Source organism: Chinchilla lanigera, unplaced genomic scaffold (genome assembly GCF_000276665.1).
Source record: "Chinchilla lanigera isolate Chin_1 unplaced genomic scaffold, ChiLan1.0 scaffold00069, whole genome shotgun sequence".
NCBI lineage: Eukaryota > Metazoa > Chordata > Mammalia > Rodentia > Chinchillidae > Chinchilla > Chinchilla lanigera.
In genome coordinates this window covers 1,196,438-1,219,562 of record NW_004955470.1, presented here as the reverse complement: position 1 = coordinate 1,219,562, position 23,125 = coordinate 1,196,438, and the positions used below count along the sequence as shown (strand labels likewise).

Genomic DNA, 23,125 nt, shown 5'->3' with positions numbered 1-23,125 from the left:
AGTGAACCATACTGATCTAATGGTAGAGAGCTTCCCAGGCAGGGAGAACAGCTGGTACAAAAGCTTTAGTACTATGCTTGGCTTGTTAAAGGGAGAACATGAGGTATACATGGCTCTCACCCTCCTGAATGAGGAAGGTAGGAACCAACAATTAGTGGAAGACCTTGGAATCACAGTGAAGATCTGCCTTGTACTCACAGAGGTCTGGGGATCAAAAGAGTGACAACTCTGACTCAGTGAATAAAAGGATTACTCTGACTACTGCTCTACCTTGCAGTCAGTAGCTTTGCACTTAGGTTTCCTGTGATCTGACCCTACTGCTGATTACTGGTCAAATGCTGGGCAATATAGTAAACTGTTTTATGCTTGATTTCCATATCTGTAAAATAGATAATACTAGTTGTTGTATGGGCATCTATATGAACATCAAACAAAAAAAAATAGGACTAAACATAATTCCAGGAACATACTGAGCACTAACTGAATACTGGTTATCTTAATTTTTTTTTTTTTTTTTGGTTTTTCTCCGGTACTGGGAACCGAACTCATGACCTTGCGCTTGCCAGGCAGGTGCTCTTGCCGCTGAGCTAAATCCCCAGCCCCTGGTTACCTTAATTATTATAAAATATATCTCCTTAACAAGAATTTACTGTCAGACTGTAGTCAGTTGTTTATGCTTACATAGACGTAAAATGATTACACTTATGTTTTTATATCTGTCTATTCCACAGGCCCTGGCATTCCCATAAAGATGATGATGAGTCACCATAAGAGAAATTGTCTCAGTGCAGCTGTGACATCTTTGGAGCATACAAAGACTACAAAGAACTAATATATTTGCTGAGACAGAAAGCCCAGAGAAGAGTGTGGGGAAAATGAGAAAACATAGGTAATTGAAACTGCCAATAATGATGACAAGGCATATTGGCTGCTATTATGTTTAATAGCTGTGATAGTTAATCTTGATTGTCAACTTGATTGGCTTGGGAGATGCCTGTGTGATTAGCAAAGCATAGTTTTGGGTGTGTCTTGGTAGTCATAGAGATATAACCTTGGGGACTGCATCTGGCCCTTCACTACTTCCTTTCTAGTGCTGTTCCCCTGTTCTCTGCTTCACAGACCCCATGAAGTAAGTTTCTTTGCCCTACTATGCTCTTCTGTCATACTGCTTCTGCCTGGGTACCCAAAAACCATGGATGAAACCTTGGAAATCACGAGCCAAAGCAACCTTTCTCTCTTTTAAATTGTGTATGTCAGATATTTTGCCCCAGAATGGGAAGATAATCCCCCCCCAAACTACTACTTAAAGCAAGAATCATCTATCATTATACACAGGTTTTAGAAATCAGAAACCAGAAGACTGGCTTCACGGATTTCTCCTAAGGTTCAGGTAAGATCTCAGCAGGGGTGCTGACATCTGAAGGCTGAAACAGGAGCAGAGGATCTCAGCTTAGAATTCTGGAGTTGCTCACTCTTAGAATGCTGGTTGGCATTCCTCCCTGCCTGGGCATCTCTTTACGGCCTCTGGAGTGTCTTTTTTTTTTTTTTTTTTTCCCCTCCGGTACCAGGAACCGAACTCATGGCCTTGCGCTTGCCAGGCAGGCGCTTTTGCCGCTGAGCTAAATCCCCAGCCCCAGGAGTGTCTTTATCACAGGGAATTTGGCTTCCCTCAGGTGAATGATCCAGGAAACAGTAAAGATGTACCTGCAGTGCTTTTTATAACCCTGTGTCAGAAGTGACCCACTGTCATGTTCCACCTTGTAACATTCATTACAAACCAATCATTAGGTGCAGTCGACACTCAAAGGCAGGGAACTAAAGACCTACCTCTCACAGTATGGAGTATCAAAGTATTTGTGAACTTATTTTAAATCTACCCTATATCGTGTGTGAATTTGGAGTAAAATAACATTGACCTTAGGTAATACTAAAGTTTACTATTCTAAAGTTCAAAATTTGGCCCTCATACAAATGTGGTGAACAGTAATGAAAGATTTACTATTATTAAGTGAGGAAATCAGAAGTATGATAAAGGTGATTGTCAAAAGGTGATTCAAGGACCAGAGGATTTTATTAATATCAGGGAAAGAAATGCTGGAATAGGTTGGTTAAAAGTTATTTTGAAAACCTGCTTAATGAATTGCAAGGCAATAAAATATGCCATTTAGAGCTATTTTTACTTTCAACAAGAATAACATAATTCTTCAATCTTCTCTTAGTTCATAACTAACTTCACAAAGTTTGTGTTTCAGTCTGTTTTCTGTTGCCATAACAGAATACTTGAGACTGGGTACTTTAGAAGGAGAAGAGTTTTATTGAGCTCACAGTTCAGAAGTCTGGGAAGTTCATGATTAGGGGCTGTGTCTGATAAGGTCCTCCTTGCTGGTGGGGACTCTGCAGTGATCAGAGACAGCACAGAGCATTACATGGTAGAAGAGCTCCATCCAAAAGATAGAGCCAAACTGGCTCTTACAACAGCCCCATTCTTGAAATAACCTATTAAGTCATTCATCAAGTGATATATAATGGCTCAGTTCATTCATCTGTTTTCCTGACTTAATTGTCTCTTATTACCTTACAATGGGGAATAAATTTCATCATAAGTTTTTATGGAAACTTTCAAATCATAAGGCTACATCGGTACCTTATCAGTAGGAATTAGTAGGTCAAACCAATAGACCCATTCCAGGGACAGCTAATTGTCAGTGGGACCTGTTTGACAGTGTTGGGAACCCACACTGCCATTTTTTCTCTTACTTTCAAGTGTTTTCTGAAAGGTTTGCTTTATTTTTCTCATTTTCTTTTTAGCTCAGTCATGCATCTCTCCATTCATTCATCTGTATGGATCCTCATTTCATAATAATCAAAGCTGGCAGAGACAGCCCCCTGCATGCTTAGCTTAGTGGGGCAACTTCTGAGACCCAGGCAGTCATATGCAGGCATAATTGTCTGTTGGATAGAATGTGGAAAGAGTTTTACTAGCCCCATAGCAATGTCTAGCAGGTACAAGGGCATATTTACAGAAGCAGGAATTAGGGATAGTGGCCCAGGAAGATGGACTTTTGGTTTTTAAGAAGTAGAAATATTGTCCAATTTTCTGACAATCACTTTGAGATTGAGAATGTGTTTGCTTACAACCACATGGCTAACAGATTAACTCTTTGGAATTTTTGTTTTGTTTTTTGAAACTATATCAGTGTTGCAAAACCAGTGTGTGTAGACCATTTAATAATTCTGAATAATGCAGCTTCTATATTAATTTTTCAGAAAGATGCTTATTGCATTAGTCACATTATATAAATAGTGAATTACTTTCTTGTTATGAAAAAAATAGTATTTTCTATGTTCTCTATCCCTTTAAGGACTTTTTAGCTCATGTGCCTGAATATCACTTCTTTGAAATGTATACTTTAACAATAGTTATCAGTGATACTCAAGGCATAAATTGTTTTGCACCGATTCTTACCTTTTCCTTTCTTTTTATTTTTTTCCTTTAATTCAGATCCATCCCATAGAGTTTGTGGAGGCATTAAAAGTGCATTAATTGTTTTACAATTTATTTTACCAATTTTAGGTATTTAAGAAAGAGCAATTATCAAATTATAGATGCTGTCACAACATAGAGTTCAATAACAAAAATAAACAGTACCTAAAATAATATAAAGGACAGATAATAACCTGCTAGATGTCAGATATTCCACATTCATATTCTCCAAAATCAAAGAATGAATTCCAAGGGGCAGTGGAGATTAAGAGTAGGAAAGTTTTATTGAGAGAGAGCTCTTGAGAGATAGGAGGGGTTCTGAAAGTGGGTTGCTGCCAAGTTCCTTTGTCAGGGGTAATTTATACAGCAGTCACAATGTGGATGCAACATGGGTCAAACTACAATCGACCTATAACATTATACGTATAGCTGCTTCGCTAATATTGATCCAATAGGAAAGCAAGTCATGTAGCAAAAGTTCATGGAAAGGCATTTTTGGAAGGGATGCACCCAGATGCTCTGGTCACCCACCTGGATGGACTGATGTCTATCTGGATTTTACTGGACCAGGTGATACCAGTCACAGTACAGTCTCAAATTATTGTTTATCTCTCAGGGAGGTATGTAGGCCTGGTCATTGCATCTTTATCTTGAGGCCTGTGGATGCACTTCCAGCCACAGTTTTGGTGTGTTTCCATCTTTTGCACTGACTGTCTCAAGGACCCATCCCATTTGAGTTCTTATTAATTTCTATGGAACTTAGCTGCCATAATAATTTCATTATTCACATTTGGTATGGAAAAATAACCTGCTATTTTGCTACATAAAAAACAAAAAGAGTATAGTTTCTATGATGCTAAAGACAGAAAATCTGTCTATAGTTACATGCGTGCAAGGAAAAAGTGTTGTCACTGGTTTGTGGATAGTACTTTCACAAACACACTTAAATGTTTTTCTTTCTTGCTCTTCTGGATTTGCAGGTTTTTCTACAATGAGTCTGTAGTCTGCACCTCCCCTAAACAGGAGATCCTGCCTCCACCATCTCCTACAGGCTGGACAAGGGCAGGCAGGAAGGAGGGACTGAAGCAAGGAAAAGTGAGGAGGGCAGAGAGAGGGAAGTAGGAAAAAGCTAGATTAAAATCTGGTTTCCTGGACCAGCAGGAGTTGAGTGTTCTTGAGAGCTGGAAAACCCCAAGGAAGTTGTCTAGAAATGCTGGTGGGGAATTGTCTCCACAGCCTCCTTCCCCTTCCCTGAGAGAGATAATGAGCAGCAGTAGGCATTTCTGGAGGCTTAGGGTGGTGTAAAATCAAGCTATGCAACCCTGCTCCTCCCTGGATGGTGAGTTTCAGGGATCCTCCCTGCTTCCTTAATGGCCTTAAAAGACCGATGTATCCCCGGAGGAGCAGGCAGACTCCTGGATTCCTACCAGCAAGAGGTGCATTTCGAGGTATTTTGGGAGGTGCTGACAAGCCTGGGGCTCTCTCCTGAATGCCAGATCTACAAGCTCCTGCTTGACGGAGGATGTTCCCATATAGGGAGGCTGAGGACCTTGCTGACTACCTCGGGCTCAAAAGCCCAGCATCTTTTCTACTTAAATTTGTGCCTGTTTATTTCAAAACAGGATCATCTACACACTGTGGAGCTCAAGATGGTCCTGAGTGGGGCACTTTGCTTCCGGTGAGTGTCTGGGCCTCTGATTTGGTGGTGATCTCCGAGGAAAGTGAGCTCCAGGTAGACCTATTGTCCAGTTTGTGAAGGAGAAGGGAAGAGCTGAAGGTACCCACTGGGACTCTCACAGGTGGAGCAGGCAGCTAGGAAGTGGGGAGCAGCATCCAACTGGCTTGAGCGCTCTTCTAACTTTCTTTAGATTAGAACAGCATGGGATAGGGCACTTCACAGGGGCCCTAATGCTAAGGGGGCACAGTAACCACCCAGTCTAGAGCTGCAACCTGGTCTATCCTTAGTGAAGACAGGAGTCAGGAGCCCCCCTCAGCGCTCTGCTGCTCTCTCCTACGGCAGGGAATTGACATCAGCCTCTGCGTCACTTCCTCTGTGATGCCTTTGTGTAGGAGGTAGGGTGGGCAAGAATAAAACAAAATTATGAGTCTGTCTGCCCATCCATTCCTTTAGTATGCATTGAGCCAGTCACTTGGCTATGCCCTGTGCTTGACAGCAAAGGCTAAGAATGATCCTCTCTGGAATGACTCTAGTATGGTCAGCTGTTCACATCCTCAGAGTCAACCCAACTGTGGATTGAGAATATTAAAATTATTGTATCTGTTCTGAAAATAGTCCTTTTTCTTGTCATGATTCCCTAAACAATACAGTATGACAACTATTTACATAGCATTTGCATGGGATTAGCTATTATAAGTAATCTTGACGTAATTAAAGATGGGAAGATGTATGTAGGTTTTATGCAAATTACTATGGTGGGTTTTGGTACCTGTAGGGGTTCTAGAACCAATCTTCCATGGATACCAAGGGATGGCGTAGTAGCATCTTTCAAAGTATGCGTTAAGGGTCTCAGTTCTGTAAGATGCTTTGGACAGGGAATTCTCTGATGTGGAAAATGCTGCTCCACGTGACCTCTTGTAGAAGGTCCACATAGCAACTCAGGGCACTAAGTAACACAACTTGTTTACTTATGCTGGGCCAGACATGTAACACCTGGAGAAATCCATTAGGTGGGGGTCTCTCTTCTCACAGGCTATCAGAAAACCCACAAAAATCATACATGAGAAATAACTTTGCAGAGCAAAATAATTTTACATTATAGGCACTCCTCACACAGGATGGAACATGTGATCAAGTACCTTGAAGTCCTCAATAATAATTGAAGAATTGGATTCTAATCAGACTTGGGTATTGCTTAGTTTAGCAATAAGGAGACTCAGGCTCTGAAAAGGCAAGTGACTTGTCTGCTGTGGCTCAGCAGCAGTGGTGGCAGAGTACAGGGCTCCCACACACAATCCAGTTTCTCTTCTGGTAGAGAAAATGGAGAGGTCGGCTGGGATAGAAAAGACTGAATAGGGTGAAGATGCAAACCCCAGGGGATGGAGGTGCGGGCTCATTGCACCAGTAGGGCATGAGCCAGGCAGAAAGGTTGTGTTCCGTTGGTGCACTGGGATGAGAGGGAGACAAGATCCCTGAGGCTGGAGAACTCGAGCTTGGTCAAACTGGAGCACTCACCTCTCCCTTAACAAAGTCTCCTCTTCTGTTTCAGAATGAAAGATTCAGCCCTGAAGGTGCTTTATCTGCATGATAACCAGCTTCTAGCTGGAGGGCTGCATGCAGGGCAGGTCATTAAAGGTTGGTGGCAAAGCCTAACCCAGTGGGAAGGTCATTAAAGGTTGGTGGCAAAGCCTAACCCCGTGGTCCGCAGGTCTCCACCCTCTGTGAGGAGGGGCCATAAGAGGCCTCAAGCAGTCATATAAATCAACCCAAGTCCGCACACCCCAGATCTACCAGGTTAGCTAGGGTGCCAAAACCACGCTTCTAGCAAAGTGAAGACCCAGGCCCTATGCAGCCTGAAACCTCTGCAGAGAGTATATTCCCAGGACAAGTGGCCTGTCCTTCCCTCACAGATAGACTAGGTCAAAAATTCCCTCTCCTTGGGAGTAGGTGCTGAGGGAAGAACTGAATTATATTCCTTTGAGGCTTTTCCTCCCCACTCTACTCCCCTCTCTCTCTGAAGGTCCTCACTCGCCCAGCGTGGTGGGACCTGGACAGCAGGTGGTGCTGTGTGGCTTCATGCTGATTCACTGGACCCCAAATTGCATTGGGTCTTTCTACAACAGAGCATACCTGCCCACCTGCGCATTCTTTGGGGGACTGGAGCCAGGCAGATCCCTCTGCTAATTGTGTGTATACGTGAGTGAGTACTGGTATGTATGTAAGAGTATTATGTGTGTACATGTGAGTGTGTGTAAGAGCATTACATGTGTGTACATGTGTAACTATATTGTGTGCAAACTATGTACAGGTGTAATGGTTGTGTGTATATGGGTGTGCCTATGTATGTGGGTATGTAAGAATATTACCTGTATGTGTGTGTACATATGTATATGCACAACCTGTATATTAGTATACATATGTGTTTTATGTGTACGTATGTGCCTATGTGGGCATGTGTGTGATGAGTGTGCATGCATGTCTGTGCTTGGGTGCATGTCAGCGATGAGGGATACAGAGAAGAATGAGACCTGCTTCTGCTTTTGGGAGTCTCACAGGGTAGAAAGATCCCAAACAGTTCTCATGGGACATTAACAGAAATTTCAGAAGACAGGCCTGGCAGCCAGGGCAGTAAAGGTGATGAGGAGGTGGCCTCTTGGAGTTTAGAAGAGACATGGAGATTTGAAGATTTGGCTGAGTGGAAGGCTGGGGTTGGATGGGGCAGGATGTCCTGCTGTGCCTTGATGTCCACACTGGGCCTGCTGGCAGGAGTGTAGCCTTACCCATGTGACAGTGCTCAAGGCTTTCCTTCTGCCCAGGTGGGCTCAGGCATCGCATACTGGTCCTGAACCCAGAGCGCAGGGTAAGGGCACAGTGGGCAGAAGGGCAGCCAAGGTCCCTGTAATTTGTTTCTTTCCTGTAGGTGAAGAGATCAGTGTTGTTCCCAATCGGTGGCTGGACGCCAGTCTATTCCCAGTCATCCTGGGAGTCCAGGGAGGGAGCCAGTGCCTGTCATGTGGAACAGGGAAGGAACCCACTCTAAAACTAGAGGTGAGTCTTCTTGGGGTATCCTCGCCACACAGTGAGTAAGCCCACAGATGCAGAGCAAACACACTGGGCTTAGTGCATTTCAGTGCACTTGGGATACTCTTGAGGGAACTGTGAAGCACTGCCTCCTCCCCGAGCCTTCGTTTCTCCCAAGCAATCTGTTCCACTGTCCCTGCACCTACCCTCACCTGCCCCTCTTCCGGCAGCCAGTGAACATCATGGAGCTCTACCTCGGCACCCAGGAGTCCAAGCGCTTCACCTTCTACCGCCAGGACCTGGGGCTCACCTCCAGCTTTGAATCAGCTGCATACCCGGGCTGGTTCCTCTGTACAGCGCCCGAAGCTGACCAGCCTGTCACGCTCTCTCAGATCCCTAAGGACGCCCCCTGGGATGCCCCCATCACAGACTTCTATTTCCAGCAGTGTGATTAGGGCGACTTGACCCCTAACACTCCCTGGGCAGAGTCAGCTCTGGCTAGGCCAAGCCTCACAGGGGGTGACCCACAACCCCTGCTCTTGGGACTCTTACATCTGACTTAGAGGACATAGTCTCTTGCTTTTCTCCTGCCCTTGTGTTTTGATAAATTCTTCTGAGATTTGGGGCTCTGTCCACAGATTCCTTCACCATTGGGCAGTATTACTGAGAGAAAACCTGGTGAAAACCACATGGGTAAACTGGGGGCAACATTAAAACTAATAGAGAGGAGATGGGTGGGAATCTTTCATGCTGGATGCTGCCTGACCCAATGCATGGATTCCACCTGGAGTTCCAGGCATTCCCCCTGAGGAGAGGGAGGTGATCATGCAGTTAAGCACCCCTTAACCCTACCATCATCTGTGGCCTCCTCCATCTCCGCCTCATTTTTTGGCTCTGTGGAGAGAGGGTGGGGTGTCAGAGAAAATGGTTCCAGCTCAGAAGACAGAAGACGGGCATGCATGCCATCTGTTTTTGAAACCCAAGGCATGAGGAAAATCTCAGATCCTAGTCTCTACTCGCATGGAAAGATGTTTAGGACATATTAAGTGAGAAGAGTGTGTACATGTGTGTGTACATGAGTGTGTACAAAGTAACATGTCTTGAAATTTCATTTTAAGTTTTTAAAAAATGCCTATTGGTATATTTATCCATACAAATACTCTGGAAGACTGCACATCATTTGTGGGAATGTTTGGGTGGCAGGACTATAGAATACTTTTACTTTTTATTCTTTTTATTTATCTGTAGTCTTAATTTTTCTAAAATGAAGATGGACTACTTATGCAATAATCAGAAAAGAAAGTAATCTTGAGGTAAGCGGAGCAGCCATAATTTCTCACTGTCCTCAGTTTCCACCTCCCTGGAGTGAAATGCAAACTCAGTCTAACTTGGCTGGTCCAGGTGGAAGGAGCAGGGATCAGGAAAGAGATCACGACAAAGTCACTGTAGCTGGAGTCACATGGGTAAAGGGTTTATGGAAAAAGGGAAAGCCAACCAAACAAAAACAAATATAATTTTAAAACACTTGTACTTTGCCCTGGAATGATCACAGCATCCCCTAGGATTGCAGGTGTGGGATCCAGCATCCAAGAGGCCCACTGTACGCACTGAACAATGTTCTTCCCAAAATTCATGTCCTTCCTGGCACCTCAGACTGGGAACTTACTTGGAGATAGCGCTTTTGCAGATGCCATTAGTTAAGACTGAGACATGCTGGATTAGGGTGGACCTAAGTCCCACAGACGAGTGTCCTTATAAGAAGAGGACACAGAGACACAGAAGAGGCACAGGAAAGACGCCTACATGAAGACAGAGGCAGTGGTTGGAGTTACGCTACCCTAAACCAAAGGGCAGCAAGGATTGCGGCAACCATCAGAAACAAGGAAGAATTCTTCCTAATGCCTTCAGAGGAAGCGCAGCCCTGCTGACACCTTGATTTGGGGCTTCTAATTTCCTGAGTTATGAGAGAATAAATTGTTGTTGTAAGCCAATAAATGTGTAGTAATTGACTGCAGTGGCCTTGGGAAACTAATAGAGCTGATGATGATCCCTACACCTATATGAAGTCCCTTCCATGTGGTACTAGGGCTATCTCTGTGACCGTGGAACAGGGCCACTCCTGAGGTTAGGTTATACCAAACACTCTGGCTTCTCTATTTCAATTTCTATTCCTTCACTCACTCTGGGGAAAGCCAGTTTCCATGCTATGAGCAGCCCATATAGGGAAAGTTGAAGTCTCCTACCAACAGCTGCATGCATGACTGCAGAAGCAGTCCCTCCAGCTCCATCAGGCTTTGGCACCTGCAGCCAGGTGACAGCTTGACAGCAGCCTGTAGGAGGGAGTTTGAGGTACCATCACCCAGCCAAGCTGCTCCGGATTCCTTCCCCTCAGAAACTGTGTGAGCTAATCCATGTGGGTGATCTCAAGCTTCTGGAATAACTTGTGCAGCCATAGGTAACTAATATCCAAGGAAAGAGAAACCAGTGCATTTATTTTATTATGATTGCAATGTCCTCTGATATTTTCCTTCCCAAAATGAGTAATGCATCATTATTAACCCAAACATTCTATTTAAAAGCTGATCATGCTAAATTTCCCCAGTTTTAGATCATCCTTGATGCCCTGTGTACCCTTAGTCCTACATGCCATGGTCTGTCTCCAGTGTGTCTGTCTAAACCCTGGAGGCCAAAGCAGAAGCCAAGGGAGGGCCCAATTTCCAAGTCCCAGATTTCACCTGCAGCTCACCTGTCAGACAAGTCTGGCAGGTTCAGAGTCTGCAAAACAAGGAGGTGGCCAGTCTACGGGCCTCAGAAGTGCCAGATCAGATGCAGCTGAGGTTCCTACCACAGGCCTCTCAAGGCTGCAGAGAACACGGGTCCTAGGTGTCAGTCTATACTTCTGCACACCCTCTGCATGTGCCTCTTCATGACACTTCCAGGCACAGTCTCATGGGGATCCCTCACCTGTCCTTTCTGCCTAGAGAAATTGCTCTTCTTTCCACACTCTGCTAAGATGTCACCTCCTCTGAGAAGCCTTTGCTGGGTTGAGATCCCTGGTCATCTGCTCTGGCAATGCTTAGTGCACACCTCCTGACTGGTGGTAAGTTGGCTTAGAGTCCTCTGGCCCCAGAGATGACTTTAAGTTTACAGCTGCACCAGTCTGCTTCTGAGCACCAAGTGTAATGCTTGGTAAATAATTGGGAACTTCTGAGTATAGAATGGGGAAATTCTCCCCGCTGGAACCTTCTCTCACTCTCCTCTACCCACTAATTCCTTAAAGAAGTAGCTCAAATTCTACCTCATTCTCGAAAATCTCTCCAGCTTGAAATGATTGCTCCACTATTTGTGGAGTGACAGAGTTCTAAAGGACTTTAGTCTACATGAGTTGACTTAAATTGATGGTAAAAGGAAGAATATTCCTTAGGGAATGTATGGAGTGGGGGACCCTGGCATCATGGTAGCTCAAGTGAAAAAGACCTAGCAGATTTAGATTTCTGCAGTTTTGGTACAAACTACAAGCCTAGGCATATTGCTACAGAAGCACAATGTTCACATCACATAGGCTTTGTGCTAGTTGTAGACACTGAGGAGCAGAGAAGTTCCTGAGGCCAAGTCATAAGGGAAGAGATAGAGGCACTGAAATGAAAGTCTTTTCTCTAAAGAAGCAATACGCAAGGAGCTCCTTTCAGACTCCCAGTGGCCTCTCAAGTAGAAGAACATGCCTGTTCTGTTTAATTCCAGAATACACAATAGGACCAAAGGATAGAACTGTGGAGACTATTTGTCCTGAATGATTCAAAAATTTATTCAAAGAGACCACACCACTGTGAGCATTTCTTCATGAGGTTGTGTGGGCTGGGTGTGAAGGCGCATACCTGTAGCCCAGCTATTCTGGATGTTGAAGTAGGAGGATTGCAAGTTTAAGCTCAGCCTGAACAACTTATCAAGAGCTTGTCTCAAAATTAAAAAGTAAAAAAGGTTGGGGATGTAACTCTGTGCAAAGGCCCTGGGTTTAACTCCCAGTACCACAAAGACAGGGTGGGGGTGAGAATAAGAAAGAAAAAGGTCACGTTGTCCTTTACTTACAGATGTTGAGGAAGAGCCTGGTTAACCTATTTTTCAGGATTTTCAGGAATGAGAGCACAAATTCTTCCATTTTGAAGGACACAATGTTATATCTAAGGGTATTTTAATTCTAACTTTTTACTCCACCAGTTTCTTTGCAGTTATTATTTCCAGCATGTTCTTGACCCACAGCTTAGAGAGTTTAGTATTTTAAATTATCCTTCAAATGTTTATGACTTACCTCCTTGCTGAACTGTAGAGCTGCTTAACAATACAGACTGTGTACCGTGTGTGTTTCCGTCACATAGCAGTGTAAATGTTAACACCACCCACTTTGGCCTTTCCCACAGAAGGGCGAGAGATTAGGTAAGGAATGAGCATTTGCCTTAGACAACAAAAATGTAGTCTCATTCCTGCCCATCTGCCTTCATTTCTTATCTTATAGGTATCTGGGTCTCAGAATAATGTCCTTCATTACCTCATCAAACCCTTTATGGAACTTTACAAAAGACCTGAGAAACAGAATTAAATAAGACTGCCTCCGGAAGCCATTATGCCCAAGTTTTTCTGCCCCTTGTGATAGGTGGATGGATGGATGGATGGATGGATGGATAGACAGATGGATTGGTTGATGTTTGGACAGTGGTTGGACTGAGAGGACTAATATCAGTTAACAACTGATATTTGTGAGTTTGTTAACCTTGTTCTGCTTGCATTGCATATTCTGTAGAAGTTCAGGCCACACAGCACTTGCCCAGTGCTAGGGTGAACCTAAGATTAATATCTTCTGCAGCTGAGTTTCCTTAAATGCTCTGTCTCACCCAGCTGGTACCAACTAATTAAACCTGTTGAAAAACAGAGACTCTTCTCCCATCTTTCCAAACAGGGTCATCCTCACTATCTATCAGTCCGCACTCTCATTCTGAAGCCCTGGCCCCACCCCGGCTTCAAGTACTGGAGGTTGCTCTGTCCTTGGCCCCTTCAGACATACTTTCTTGCATTCACCATCTCTCCAAGCCTCAGATGGAGCCCCCTGGGGCATCAGAGATGTCTGATCCAGTACTGTTTATCTGGCTGCTAAACCACTAATAACAGTCAATGACAGTAGCTGCAGAGTTGGGCTCAGTGTCTGGCCTCTGAAAGGCTTTATAGGTGACTCTCTCTTCCTTCAACAGGCATTCATTAATCTCCCCACCTTCTTATTATCTATAGTGTGTTGAAGACATTGTGAAATCTCTGGACTCTTCTTCCTCTCCCCCTGGAGCTAGTTACAGAGATCACTGCAGGCTTGACCCACCCCGACCAGACAGTATAAACACAGTGGAGCTGCCCTTGAAAAGTCAGTTGGAGGTTTCAGACATCAGGGTTCCAGGCACCCAGGATCTGCAGGTCAGTGATGGATAAAATATGCTCCCTTTCTTGCTCTGCCTTGCTCTCTTTCTCCTCCTTTCTGCCAGTTTCTTGGAAGTGCGGCCCCTTAGCTCCTCCTGGCAAAGTTGCCTAGGAAACGAGGAATCCTCTTCACAGAATGTGGCGGGATACTCAGTAAGACTCAGAGCAGATAGAGGGGTTTGAGGAAAGGTAGAGGATAAGTCTAATCAAGATTTTTAAGTGCTTGGAACCACAGATTTTAGAAAGTAATCTCAGAGGAAATGTAGGCCAGTGGAATTTAAGAAGTGTTTGATGGAGCTTGGGAGTCCTTTGAGATGCCCAGTGCCAGCTGCGGAGAAGAGGAACACCAGCAGGGTCCCAGTGCCTTCCCAGTTCCTGTTCAGCAAAAGCCAATCCCTTTATCCATTTTACATGTATCAGGTCTCTATGTAAAAATCTTACTATGAAACTTAAAACAGTTTCGTAAACCAGTGACCTTTCCCAACATCTCATTCCAATAAGTGCAAAGTGGAGGCCCAGGGACAAAAGGCAGCAAGAAAAATCAGTAGCAAAAACTTGATAGCAAAGTTAAGTCTAGAACCCAGCCTTGGCATTCGTGTGTCCTGTGAGAATTTTTATTTATTTATTTATTTATTGTCTTTTTGAAACAGGATCTTGCCATGGAGTTCAGGCTGGCCTTGAGCTCCCTTTGTAGCCCAGACTGGTCTTGAACTCACAACGATTCTCTTGCCTCAGCTTCCCAAGTGCTGGGATTATAGGCATGCACCACCATGCTTGCCTCTGTGAGAATTTCTATGTCTTGCTTGTAAGTAGCTATATGTGTCAGGGTGGCTGGAGAGAGCTTTAAGTGAGGTATAACCTATGCAGTAAATATCTTAATGTGAAACAATAAAGGATACAATAAAATTTAATAGGAGTTCAAAATAGTGTGACAATAGTAAAGAAAGGACTAATTAAACCCTGAGTCATGAAATCATAGACAGTTTGACCTAAAAAGAACCTTAACAACCACATAATCTAATCCTTTGAGTTTATAGATGTCAATCCTGAGGTTTGGGGGTTAAGTGACTTGACCTCCTATGTCTGAGCTCTTGCCCTGAGCCAATAATTTATTGGGAAGAACTAGAACACCAAACGCATATATATTGATATATGTCCAGTGATCTGAATACTGAGAGATCTGAAAGGACAGTGATGTGGAGAGATGAATTTTGAGACAAAGAAATCAAAGATAATGCTCACCACGTCCATGGAGAAGACAGGAAAGGAGTTGTGTGGCCCGAAGTGATTTAGTGTCCACAGAGAAGTGAGATATTGTCATACAAGTAAACCAGGGCTCCATGGTGGCAAAGTGAGCTGCCACTACAGACCCCAGCGCTAGGCTGGGATGTGGTGGACAAGAACTTATACAATGAGTTCAGGGGCTTCACACAGTTGGGTTAAATTGAAGGTGGAAAAACAGAATGCTAGCACAGTTGGAATGATGATTAAGAACACAAGTTGTATTTCCAAGGAATAATCCATCACAATTTGTAGACAAAACAGGCATAAATCAGGAGAAACTGGAAGTATTTTCAATGTATCTCAGGTTTTGAACTTCTCTGATAACAAAAATACTGTAGGAGTGAGATCAATGGAGTTGAGAGGGATGAGTAGGTTTACAGGGGTAGAAAATAGTTTAAGCTTTGATGTATTTGGTTGAGTGTGAGGGTAGGGTGGAGAGGGGTGTCCTGTAGATGGCTGGGGATAAAGTAGGATGTTCAGACTGGGCTTGGGAAGCATTAGACCAAGATGATGATTGCCACTGCAGAAATTTATGACTTGCAACTCTATGGGATATGAAACAGCAGTGCTTAGGGCTTTCTTTGCTTTGTTACTGTTGGTCTTAGGGACAGTCCCAGAAGGAGGGAGAATCTACAATGGGCCTGGGGCAGAGAGCAGGAGAGGTGTGAAGTGAGCCAATCAGTGTCAAGGGCTCCAGGGATGCAGTGACCAAGTGGCCAAGGAATCCGAGTCTTTGGATTTGGCTCCATGCGAGTGAACGCCCAGGTTAATGCCAAGTCTTGGAGAGAACAGACCCCACATAGATAATATGTGGAGCAATGGGAAGAGGATGGGACAGGTGTGATGTGCGGAAGAAGATGGGGAAAGCCTGGGGCTATCTATCAGTTGTATGTGATCCAGGAAGGGAGAACTGAGGAGGTGTGAGACAGCCGGGGCCACATCCAGGGAGGAGGTAGAGGAAGGAAGGAGAGAAATGGGCCAAAGTTCAGTGGAAAGTCATTTAGGATCAACATGGAAGGGAAGGCTTTGGGGAGGGGATGCATGGCAACATTGGGAAGGATCTTGGCAGATGGCCAGCAGCAGGACTCCCGCCTCTCACTTCTACTCATCGCATCCCAGTCCAGCCAGAACCGAGGCAGAGGGGTGTGATATGGGAGTACTGGGAGAAATGCTGGAAGTTTAGCTGTGCCAGGATAGGGGTTTCCATAGAGCCCATAGGATCCAGTTGGACTACATCACCACTGAATTTCTGCAGTTCTTTGAGCTGACACCAACCAAGCCTGGGAGCTATCAGCCTGCCCGCCCAGCTTCATTTCTCACAGGGCTCTCCACTTTCCTGGCTCTCCTGGGTCTCAGCACAGCTACCGGGCTGCCCATACTTCTGCTATCACAACCAAAGGAGCCCCAAAAGTTTGGCCAAGAGGAAACACATCACACGGTTTGCAGAAGGGCCATGCTGGCATTGGACTACGTGGTCTAGGGAATCAGCTACCACTTTGTTACTCAGAGTGTGGCCCAGGTACCAGGAGCATTAGCATCCCTGGCTGCATGATTGGAATGCAGAGTCTTGGGCCCTGACCCAAACCTAGGCAACCACAGTCTGTATTTGTGAATGAGAAGAACTTAGTTAGTATACCAATGCCCATGCCTGCCTTGTCACTGGAATCAGAACCTTCAGCCCAAGAAATAATATTTAAAGAGTCCTCTAGTGGACTCAGATGGGCGGTCAAGTTTGGGAGCCAATGATGCTAATTTTTAAAAAATTAAAACTTATTTTATATAGCAAAGGCAGTGAATATTCATTAGGGGAAGAGTTAGGAATGTTAAAATGTTAAAACATCACTCATAACCCTGTAAGCAAGTATTGTGTCACCAGGTGTGGCTTTCAGTGTATGTGGATTTAAATGGGGTTATATGTACATGTTTTTCACAACCTCTATTTTTCTTGAGAAATTTTTGTGTCATAATGTGTTCTTCTGTTATACCATTTTAATGTATACATATGTCTTATTTTCTGAATTTGTCATACTTTTCACATCAATCGCCTATATGATGGATAGGCTGTTTCCAACTTCACAGTATTATAAAAAGTGATGCAGTGAACATCTTTAAATGTTGGGAAGTCCATCATTTTTCCTCAGAATAAGAGCAGCGCATGTAGTTACAAAGTATCAGGAGTGTGTTAGGACTTTGATTCATAATACCAACATCCATCCATCTGCTTTTTTTGGTGCTCTGTTATCTTTCACTCTCACCAACACTTAAACTGCCTCAAGGCCTAAGGGTAGAAAATGACTTGTGCAAGATGACAGCGGCAGATCCTGGGCTGAAAGCCACCTTAGCTAGAACCCTGTTTCTTCTAATTCCCAGGCCACAGATCTCAGTGCTGAAGTGACTGAACTGCTGTCAGCATCAACCTATTCCTCCTTGCCTACCTCTCCCAAAGAGCCATATTCCCTCCCTCCCTCCCTTCCTCCCTTCCTCCCTTCCTCCCTTCCTCCCTTCCTCCCTTCCTGTCTCCTATTTTCTGCTTCCTCATATATTTTTTCTTTCCACTTCTTACTTAGTAAGAATCAGATCTATTCGGGCGTCATCCCTACATTTACTTTTTTGTTCTGTTTTCTGATGGATTTGTTTTGGGTTTCTTTCCACACTGCACTCTGGGTTGGCTTTTCTGAAGGTGGCATCATGTCAAGGAAGAGCTCTGGGTTAGGATAATTCAACAGAAAGGAGCAGAGTCTAGTGAAGTGTGGTGGCCTGGGGTATGCATGGGGATACTCTCTTCACTTTAGGTGGTTTACCCTCAGAAAAGCGAGTCTCTGTACCCCAAGCCTGTCCTGTTTTCTACCTGGAACAGAACTGGAGCTTGGATAGGCTCTTCTTAACAATCTCTGCACAGTGATTCCAGCCTCGGGGAATGATGCACCCTGACTCTCCAGGGAGACCCTGTCTGCTCCTCCTAGAAACGCTGTTCTGCTCTGGGCTCTGGGCTCTGGGTGGCTCACCTCTGGCTGGGTAGGAAAACAGGAGCGCAGAGACCTTCGGGCCAGGCTGGGAATGGGACTGGAACTGCCCTGAGTTTATCCTCAAAACTGTAGGGCTGGAGGATATCTTACCCCACTCTCAGTCAGGAGAGTGTCCTGGTTAAGTTACTGGGGAAATCTATTCTCTGGTGTTCCAGAACTGGAAGTAGGGCACGTGTTCCAGGCTCATACTCCTTCCGGCTTCACTGGCTCCCAAGAGAGGGACAGGCAGAGCTGCCTGGAGTTTGATGAGGAGGGGCGGGTGAGGCAGATTCTGGCAGCCTAATTATAAGTAAGTGGCTTTTGCACCCTGCAATTGGGTAATTCTGAGCCCTGTGTGTCTGTCCCAGGCTCCATCTATCTGCCCTCTCTAACAGCCCTTTCCTCCTTTCTTTTAGTGAGGACCAGACACACCTGATCGCAGGAATGTGCTCGCTCCCCATGGCAAGATATTACATGTAAGTCATCCTGGTGTGACCACACTTTCCCAATCAGGGGGTCTGGGGGTCATATGGGAAGAAGAAAAGAAGGCTGAGTCAGAGGGGGCGGGGCTCCTTCTCATTGAGAAACTTGAAATGACCCATAATTATCCTTGGCCATCACCACAAGAGCAACAGCTGTATTTCCTGTATCCCAAGATGTATTTCCTTTATCCCAGCTGTATTTCCAAGAGCAACAGCTGTATTTCCTGTATCCCAGCTGTATTTCACCTCTATCCCAAGACAGCTGTAAGAGGAGTGGACCACTTCCATTCTGATCTGGAAAGAGAGGCTCAAAGAAGTGAACTAACTTCCTCCATGTGGCGTAGCCACCAAAAGGCACAGCCAGAGGTCAGACTCCACGTCCTCTGTGCTGTTGTACTGGCCTCTCCCTGAAAACCAGACACAGTCCTCAGTCTCCATGACAGCACCTTGATGGTGGCCTTGAGGCCTTTACTCCCAGCCCAGGCTTCCAACTCTTATTTGCATTTGGCCTCCTGTGAGGTTTGCATCCTTGGCTGTAATTTACTGGTCTCCAACAAGGATACAGCTGGCAGGTGAGCTGTAAAATCCTAACTGTCAGGGTTTGAGGAAGAATGCCAGTTGGCAAGCCCAGCATCTTTCTAGACCTTTATTTTTATTATACAAGTGAACCTGCTGGAAGCATGCAGTCATCAGCTGAAGGTATTATAACTAGCTATTACCGAAAGAGAAGAATCTCCTGGAGGTGGTGGCTTTGGTCCAATTGTTCAGCCTCAAAGGTATTGAGAGCTCCCCGGGCCCTGAGAGCAGCTGCCAGTTATCTGTGAAACCAACCCAGCAATTGACCTCATAATCTGCATGACTTTAATGGACTGTGTGCTCACCACGGTTTCTCCCCAGCTTCCCTGCACGTACTGAAGGTCATTACACGCTGGTCATTAGAACCACAGCCGCCCCCAGGGACCGGCTCTCTGGGGACATCCTGTATTTGGTCCACCCAGAGCATACCTCTGCCCTGCCCAGAGTGGGTGGTAGCCCTGTTGGATCTCTCCTATGACAGAGAATGTTCGGGAATTTTTTTTTTTTTTGATTGGTGAATTTTTTCCGCAAAGTCCTTAAAAAGTCTGAAGAGTAAATCATGCACACTCAATTAGTTTCTTTATAAAAAAAACCCACATATCTATGAAAAATGGGGCAGACCCAGAAAAGCTGGGTGGGATAAAAGTCACCTTGGGAACTTCTCAGACAGCTAGGAAAGTTTTCTTTACTCCTCTATGAGAAGGGGTTGGAGCCCCCACTCCTGATAGCATCTGAGAGACACAAACCCAGGAGGCTTCCCTTGCCTTCCGCCTGGCCAGGTCTGTGCCTGCTCCTGGGAGACTGGTGCTCCTCCCTTCACCTGTGGAAGGGAAGAGATTCCCCCAAATGCCCAGTGTGATGGTTTACAACATGGGGCTGGAATGGTTGGGGACTCAGTGCTGACCTAGGGCAGCAGGCTATCAGCCCTGTCACTGTGTTCCAGAATCAGAGATGTGGATCAGAAAGTTGTGTACACAAGAGATGACCAGCTTCTGGTGGGAGATCCCGATGCAGACAAGTGCAACGCAGGTGAGCTTCAGGGGCCTCCCCGGAGACTCAGCCCGCTCTACTCACTCCCCTACTCTCTCCTCAGAGGGTCAGCACTTGCTCCTGGGAGGAGGCAGGGATTAGTCTCAGCCAATCCTAGTGATGGAGCCTGACCCCTGTGGGGTCCTAGTCTCCCTGCAGTCTGCAGAAAGGGCCCAAGCCAGGCCAGGTATGCCCAGGCCCTCTTTATTCCTGCTTGCCTTTCACTTGCCAAGAGCCTGCAACCTGAGTTTCCCTATCTCTCACCTCCTCTCTTTCTTCCCAGAGAAGATCTGCATACTTCCTAACAGAGGTCTGGACCGCACCAAGGTCCCTATCTTCCTAGGAACCCAGGGAGGGAGTCGCTGCCTGGCGTGTGTGGAGACACGAGAGGGACCTTCCCTACAGCTGGAGGTAAGAAATCCCTCCCCATTGTGGGAAGTACTATGGCAGACCCAGCCTGACCCCTGGATGCTTGGCCATGTTGCACCCACCTGTGGGTTCCTGGTCAGGGCCACATGTTCCCCTTCCTCAGGTTGCCATCATCTCCCTTTGTATCCAGCACCAAGACCCTTGCCTTCTGTAACCTACAGGAGGCATATCTGTTCGTAAAGCCCTACCCTGTTGAATCCTCTTTAGCCAAACCCTGGAGGCCTCTAGGGCTGGTGTCCAACTCAGCAGGTTCACCTTGCAGCCACCACTTTCTCCCACAGGATGTAAACATCGAGGATCTGTACAAGGGAGGCGAGCAGGCGACCCGCTTCACCTTCTTCCAGAGCAGCTTGGGCTCTGCCTTCAGGCTTGAGGCTGCCGCCTACCCTGGCTGGTTCTTGTGTGGCCCCGACGAGCCCCAGCAGCCTGTACGGCTCTCCAAGGAGAGTGAGCCCTCAGCCCACACTCAGTTCTACTTCGAACAGAGTCGGTAGGGACATGGGAGACCGAGTTTCAGCCTGGTACCCCAAACCAAGAACATGTTACTCAGGGTCTATGGCAGGCAGAAGAATGGCTCGTCAAAGATGTCAGCATCCTAATCCCTGGAATCAGTGACTATGTTACCTTACATGACAAAAGGGACTCTGCAAATGTGATAAGTTATGTGCCCTGGGTTATCCAGGCAGGCTCAGGGTAATCACAAGTGTCCCTGAGACAGATGCAGGATGCAGAGGAGATTAGGAGATGCTATCCTACTAACTTTGAGGATGGGGTAAGGAGCCATAAGCCAACAAATGAAGGTGATTCCTAGCACCTGGAAAACCCAAAGGAACAGATCTTCCTCCAGTCCCTCCCTGGGAGTATAGCTCCCCATTGCAGATTTCTAACCCCCAGAATTGTAAAATAATAAACGTGCCTTGTGTGAAGTCTCTACGTTCATGGTAATTGGTACATCAGGAGAGTATCACAGGGCCTCAGATGGTCCTGTGTGCTGTATTCCGTACAAGAGGCAAGGATGACTTGGCAAGTTCTCATTCCAAAGCCACCCACAGCTTCCCCTGCATGTTTTGAATTCAAGGCCTCTGTGGAACCCCTGAGTTGAGGTGACTTGTCACCTGTGGGAATGCCAGGATGGAACTCCGCTGAGCGCTGGCATTAGTTCTCAGAGCCCTGGTCCTCTTCCATTGCATGGATAAGCTGTGCAGTTCAAGTTGGAGCAGACAACCTGTTGTTGCAGGGTGTTTTGGACTCTTTGGGCTGAGGTGAAAGGAGCTGGGACAAGGAGTAATCTCGGGAGAGATCTGTTGCCAGGAATGACCTCTGAAAGGCACCGTCCCTGATACAGAAAGGAGCTGGTGTGTTCAAATAACAGCAAAAGGCCAGAGATGGGCTGCGTCCTGGAGAGCAAGGAAGGGTCGGGAAGTAAGCAGGGTCATCAAGCTTGAGTTGGGCATTGCCTGAAGACAAAGTAAGGGCTTCTGTGTATTCAGTGCAAACAGAAGCTACGGGAAGGGTTCAGTGGAGGAGAGACACGAGGTGTTTCCCGGCTGCTGGTTCTTTCCATGAGCTGCCTCTCCCTAGCCGGTGTGTGCCCCCAACTACTGCAGTACCTGGTTATCTTGTTGTTGTATGTGCTGGGACTGTATGCTCTTTGGAGGCACATTCTATCTAATTTTGCATCAGCAGTGGCTGGCACAGCAACTGGTACAGAGAAAATGCCAAGTAAGTATACAATCTTAAGGAACTGGTGGAACAAACCACTTGGTTCTGGTTGGATGTTCATGATACAATGTAAGGGGCTACAGCAGCAAGCTGGAGGAATGCCCTTCTAGCACAGAGGTGGAGTGGCCCTTGCTTTACAAAGGAAAGGGCATCTGATCTGGGCCTCAAAGCAGAGGGGAGGGACTTTTCGAGACAAAGAGCACAGGCATGAGCATTCTAACCAGGAACAACTCCGGAAGGTGTGATAGAGGGCAGCTCCCAGCACATCCGGGGTGTGGTGAGTCATCTGGTGCTGAGGCTTGTGCCTGAGGAGCTGCTGAGAATTAAAATGGGAAGATGGGTGGGGGCTGCTCAGAGTTTAGATGGTATCTGGGTGCCTGGAGGACCTGTTTCAGGCAGGACTGGGATTTTAAGTCTGGGCCCCTGTGATCACTATTGGACTCAAGTGCTAGCAGGGCGTCAGCTCATCCCAGCTTCCTCCTCCTCCTCTCCAGCCTCCCCTGTCTTCAGTCTGACACTACCTGAGCTGGCTGTGATGCTCTGGTTCCACAGTCAGCCTGGCCCCTCAGTGTAAGTGCACTGAAACTTTAAAGAGTTGATTTGAATAATCATGACGCAGGCAGTGCCAAATTGCAGGTTGTTTAGTGTTCTGCTGAAGGATCATGTGTGTATATGTGTGTGTGTATGTGTGTGTGTGTACCTTTGCAAGGTTTTTCAGAACCAAGAGAACGAAGAATTAGTTAAAGGTAAAGTCCTTACTTAAGCTTAGTTGGTGGTTTCTGATTGGTAAAGTCTCTAATTAGAAGTTAATTGTTGGTTTCTGGCTGGTTAATCTGAAGTTTTGTTTTCCTAGGCTATGACAGTTCCCTCTGAGTTGCATTTTAATTTGCTTAAGCAAAAATTGGAGGCTCTGGAGTTGTCTCCACCTAGTAGTCTCCCAACTAATTTTTTTTAACAT

The 23,125-nt window shown here is 45.8% G+C and overlaps 2 protein-coding genes across 4 annotated transcripts; both read left to right on the top strand.

Annotated features, from left to right (window-relative positions):
* Positions 1–4,832: 4,832 nt before the first annotated feature.
* Il36rn (interleukin 36 receptor antagonist) lies at positions 4,833–10,174 on the top strand. 2 transcript variants are annotated; one of them, XM_005400588.2, is made up of 5 exons: positions 4,833–4,932; positions 5,107–5,162; positions 6,712–6,797; positions 8,083–8,210; positions 8,414–10,174. In XM_005400588.2, the coding sequence occupies exons 1-5, from the start codon at positions 4,855–4,857 to the stop codon at positions 8,636–8,638; spliced, it is 573 nt and encodes a 190-aa protein (XP_005400645.2). In that variant the 5' UTR covers positions 4,833–4,854; the 3' UTR covers positions 8,639–10,174. The 2 variants fall into 2 exon arrangements, with proteins under 2 accessions (XP_005400645.2, XP_013378132.1); XM_013522678.1 differs by having other exon boundaries at positions 4,881–4,920.
* Positions 10,175–13,530: 3,356 nt separating this feature from the next.
* Il1f10 (interleukin 1 family, member 10 (theta)) lies at positions 13,531–21,378 on the top strand. Of its 2 annotated transcripts, XM_005400587.2 has the most exons (5): positions 13,531–13,637; positions 18,346–18,405; positions 19,931–20,016; positions 20,300–20,427; positions 20,727–21,378. In XM_005400587.2, exons 2-5 carry the CDS (start codon positions 18,374–18,376, stop codon positions 20,937–20,939), a joined length of 459 nt encoding a protein of 152 aa, XP_005400644.1. In that variant the 5' UTR covers positions 13,531–13,637; positions 18,346–18,373; the 3' UTR covers positions 20,940–21,378. The 2 variants fall into 2 exon arrangements, with proteins under 2 accessions (XP_005400644.1, XP_013378155.1); XM_013522701.1 differs by lacking the exons at positions 13,531–13,637; positions 18,346–18,405; positions 19,931–20,016 and adding an exon at positions 20,083–20,203.
* The last annotated feature ends 1,747 nt before the right edge of the window (positions 21,379–23,125 follow it).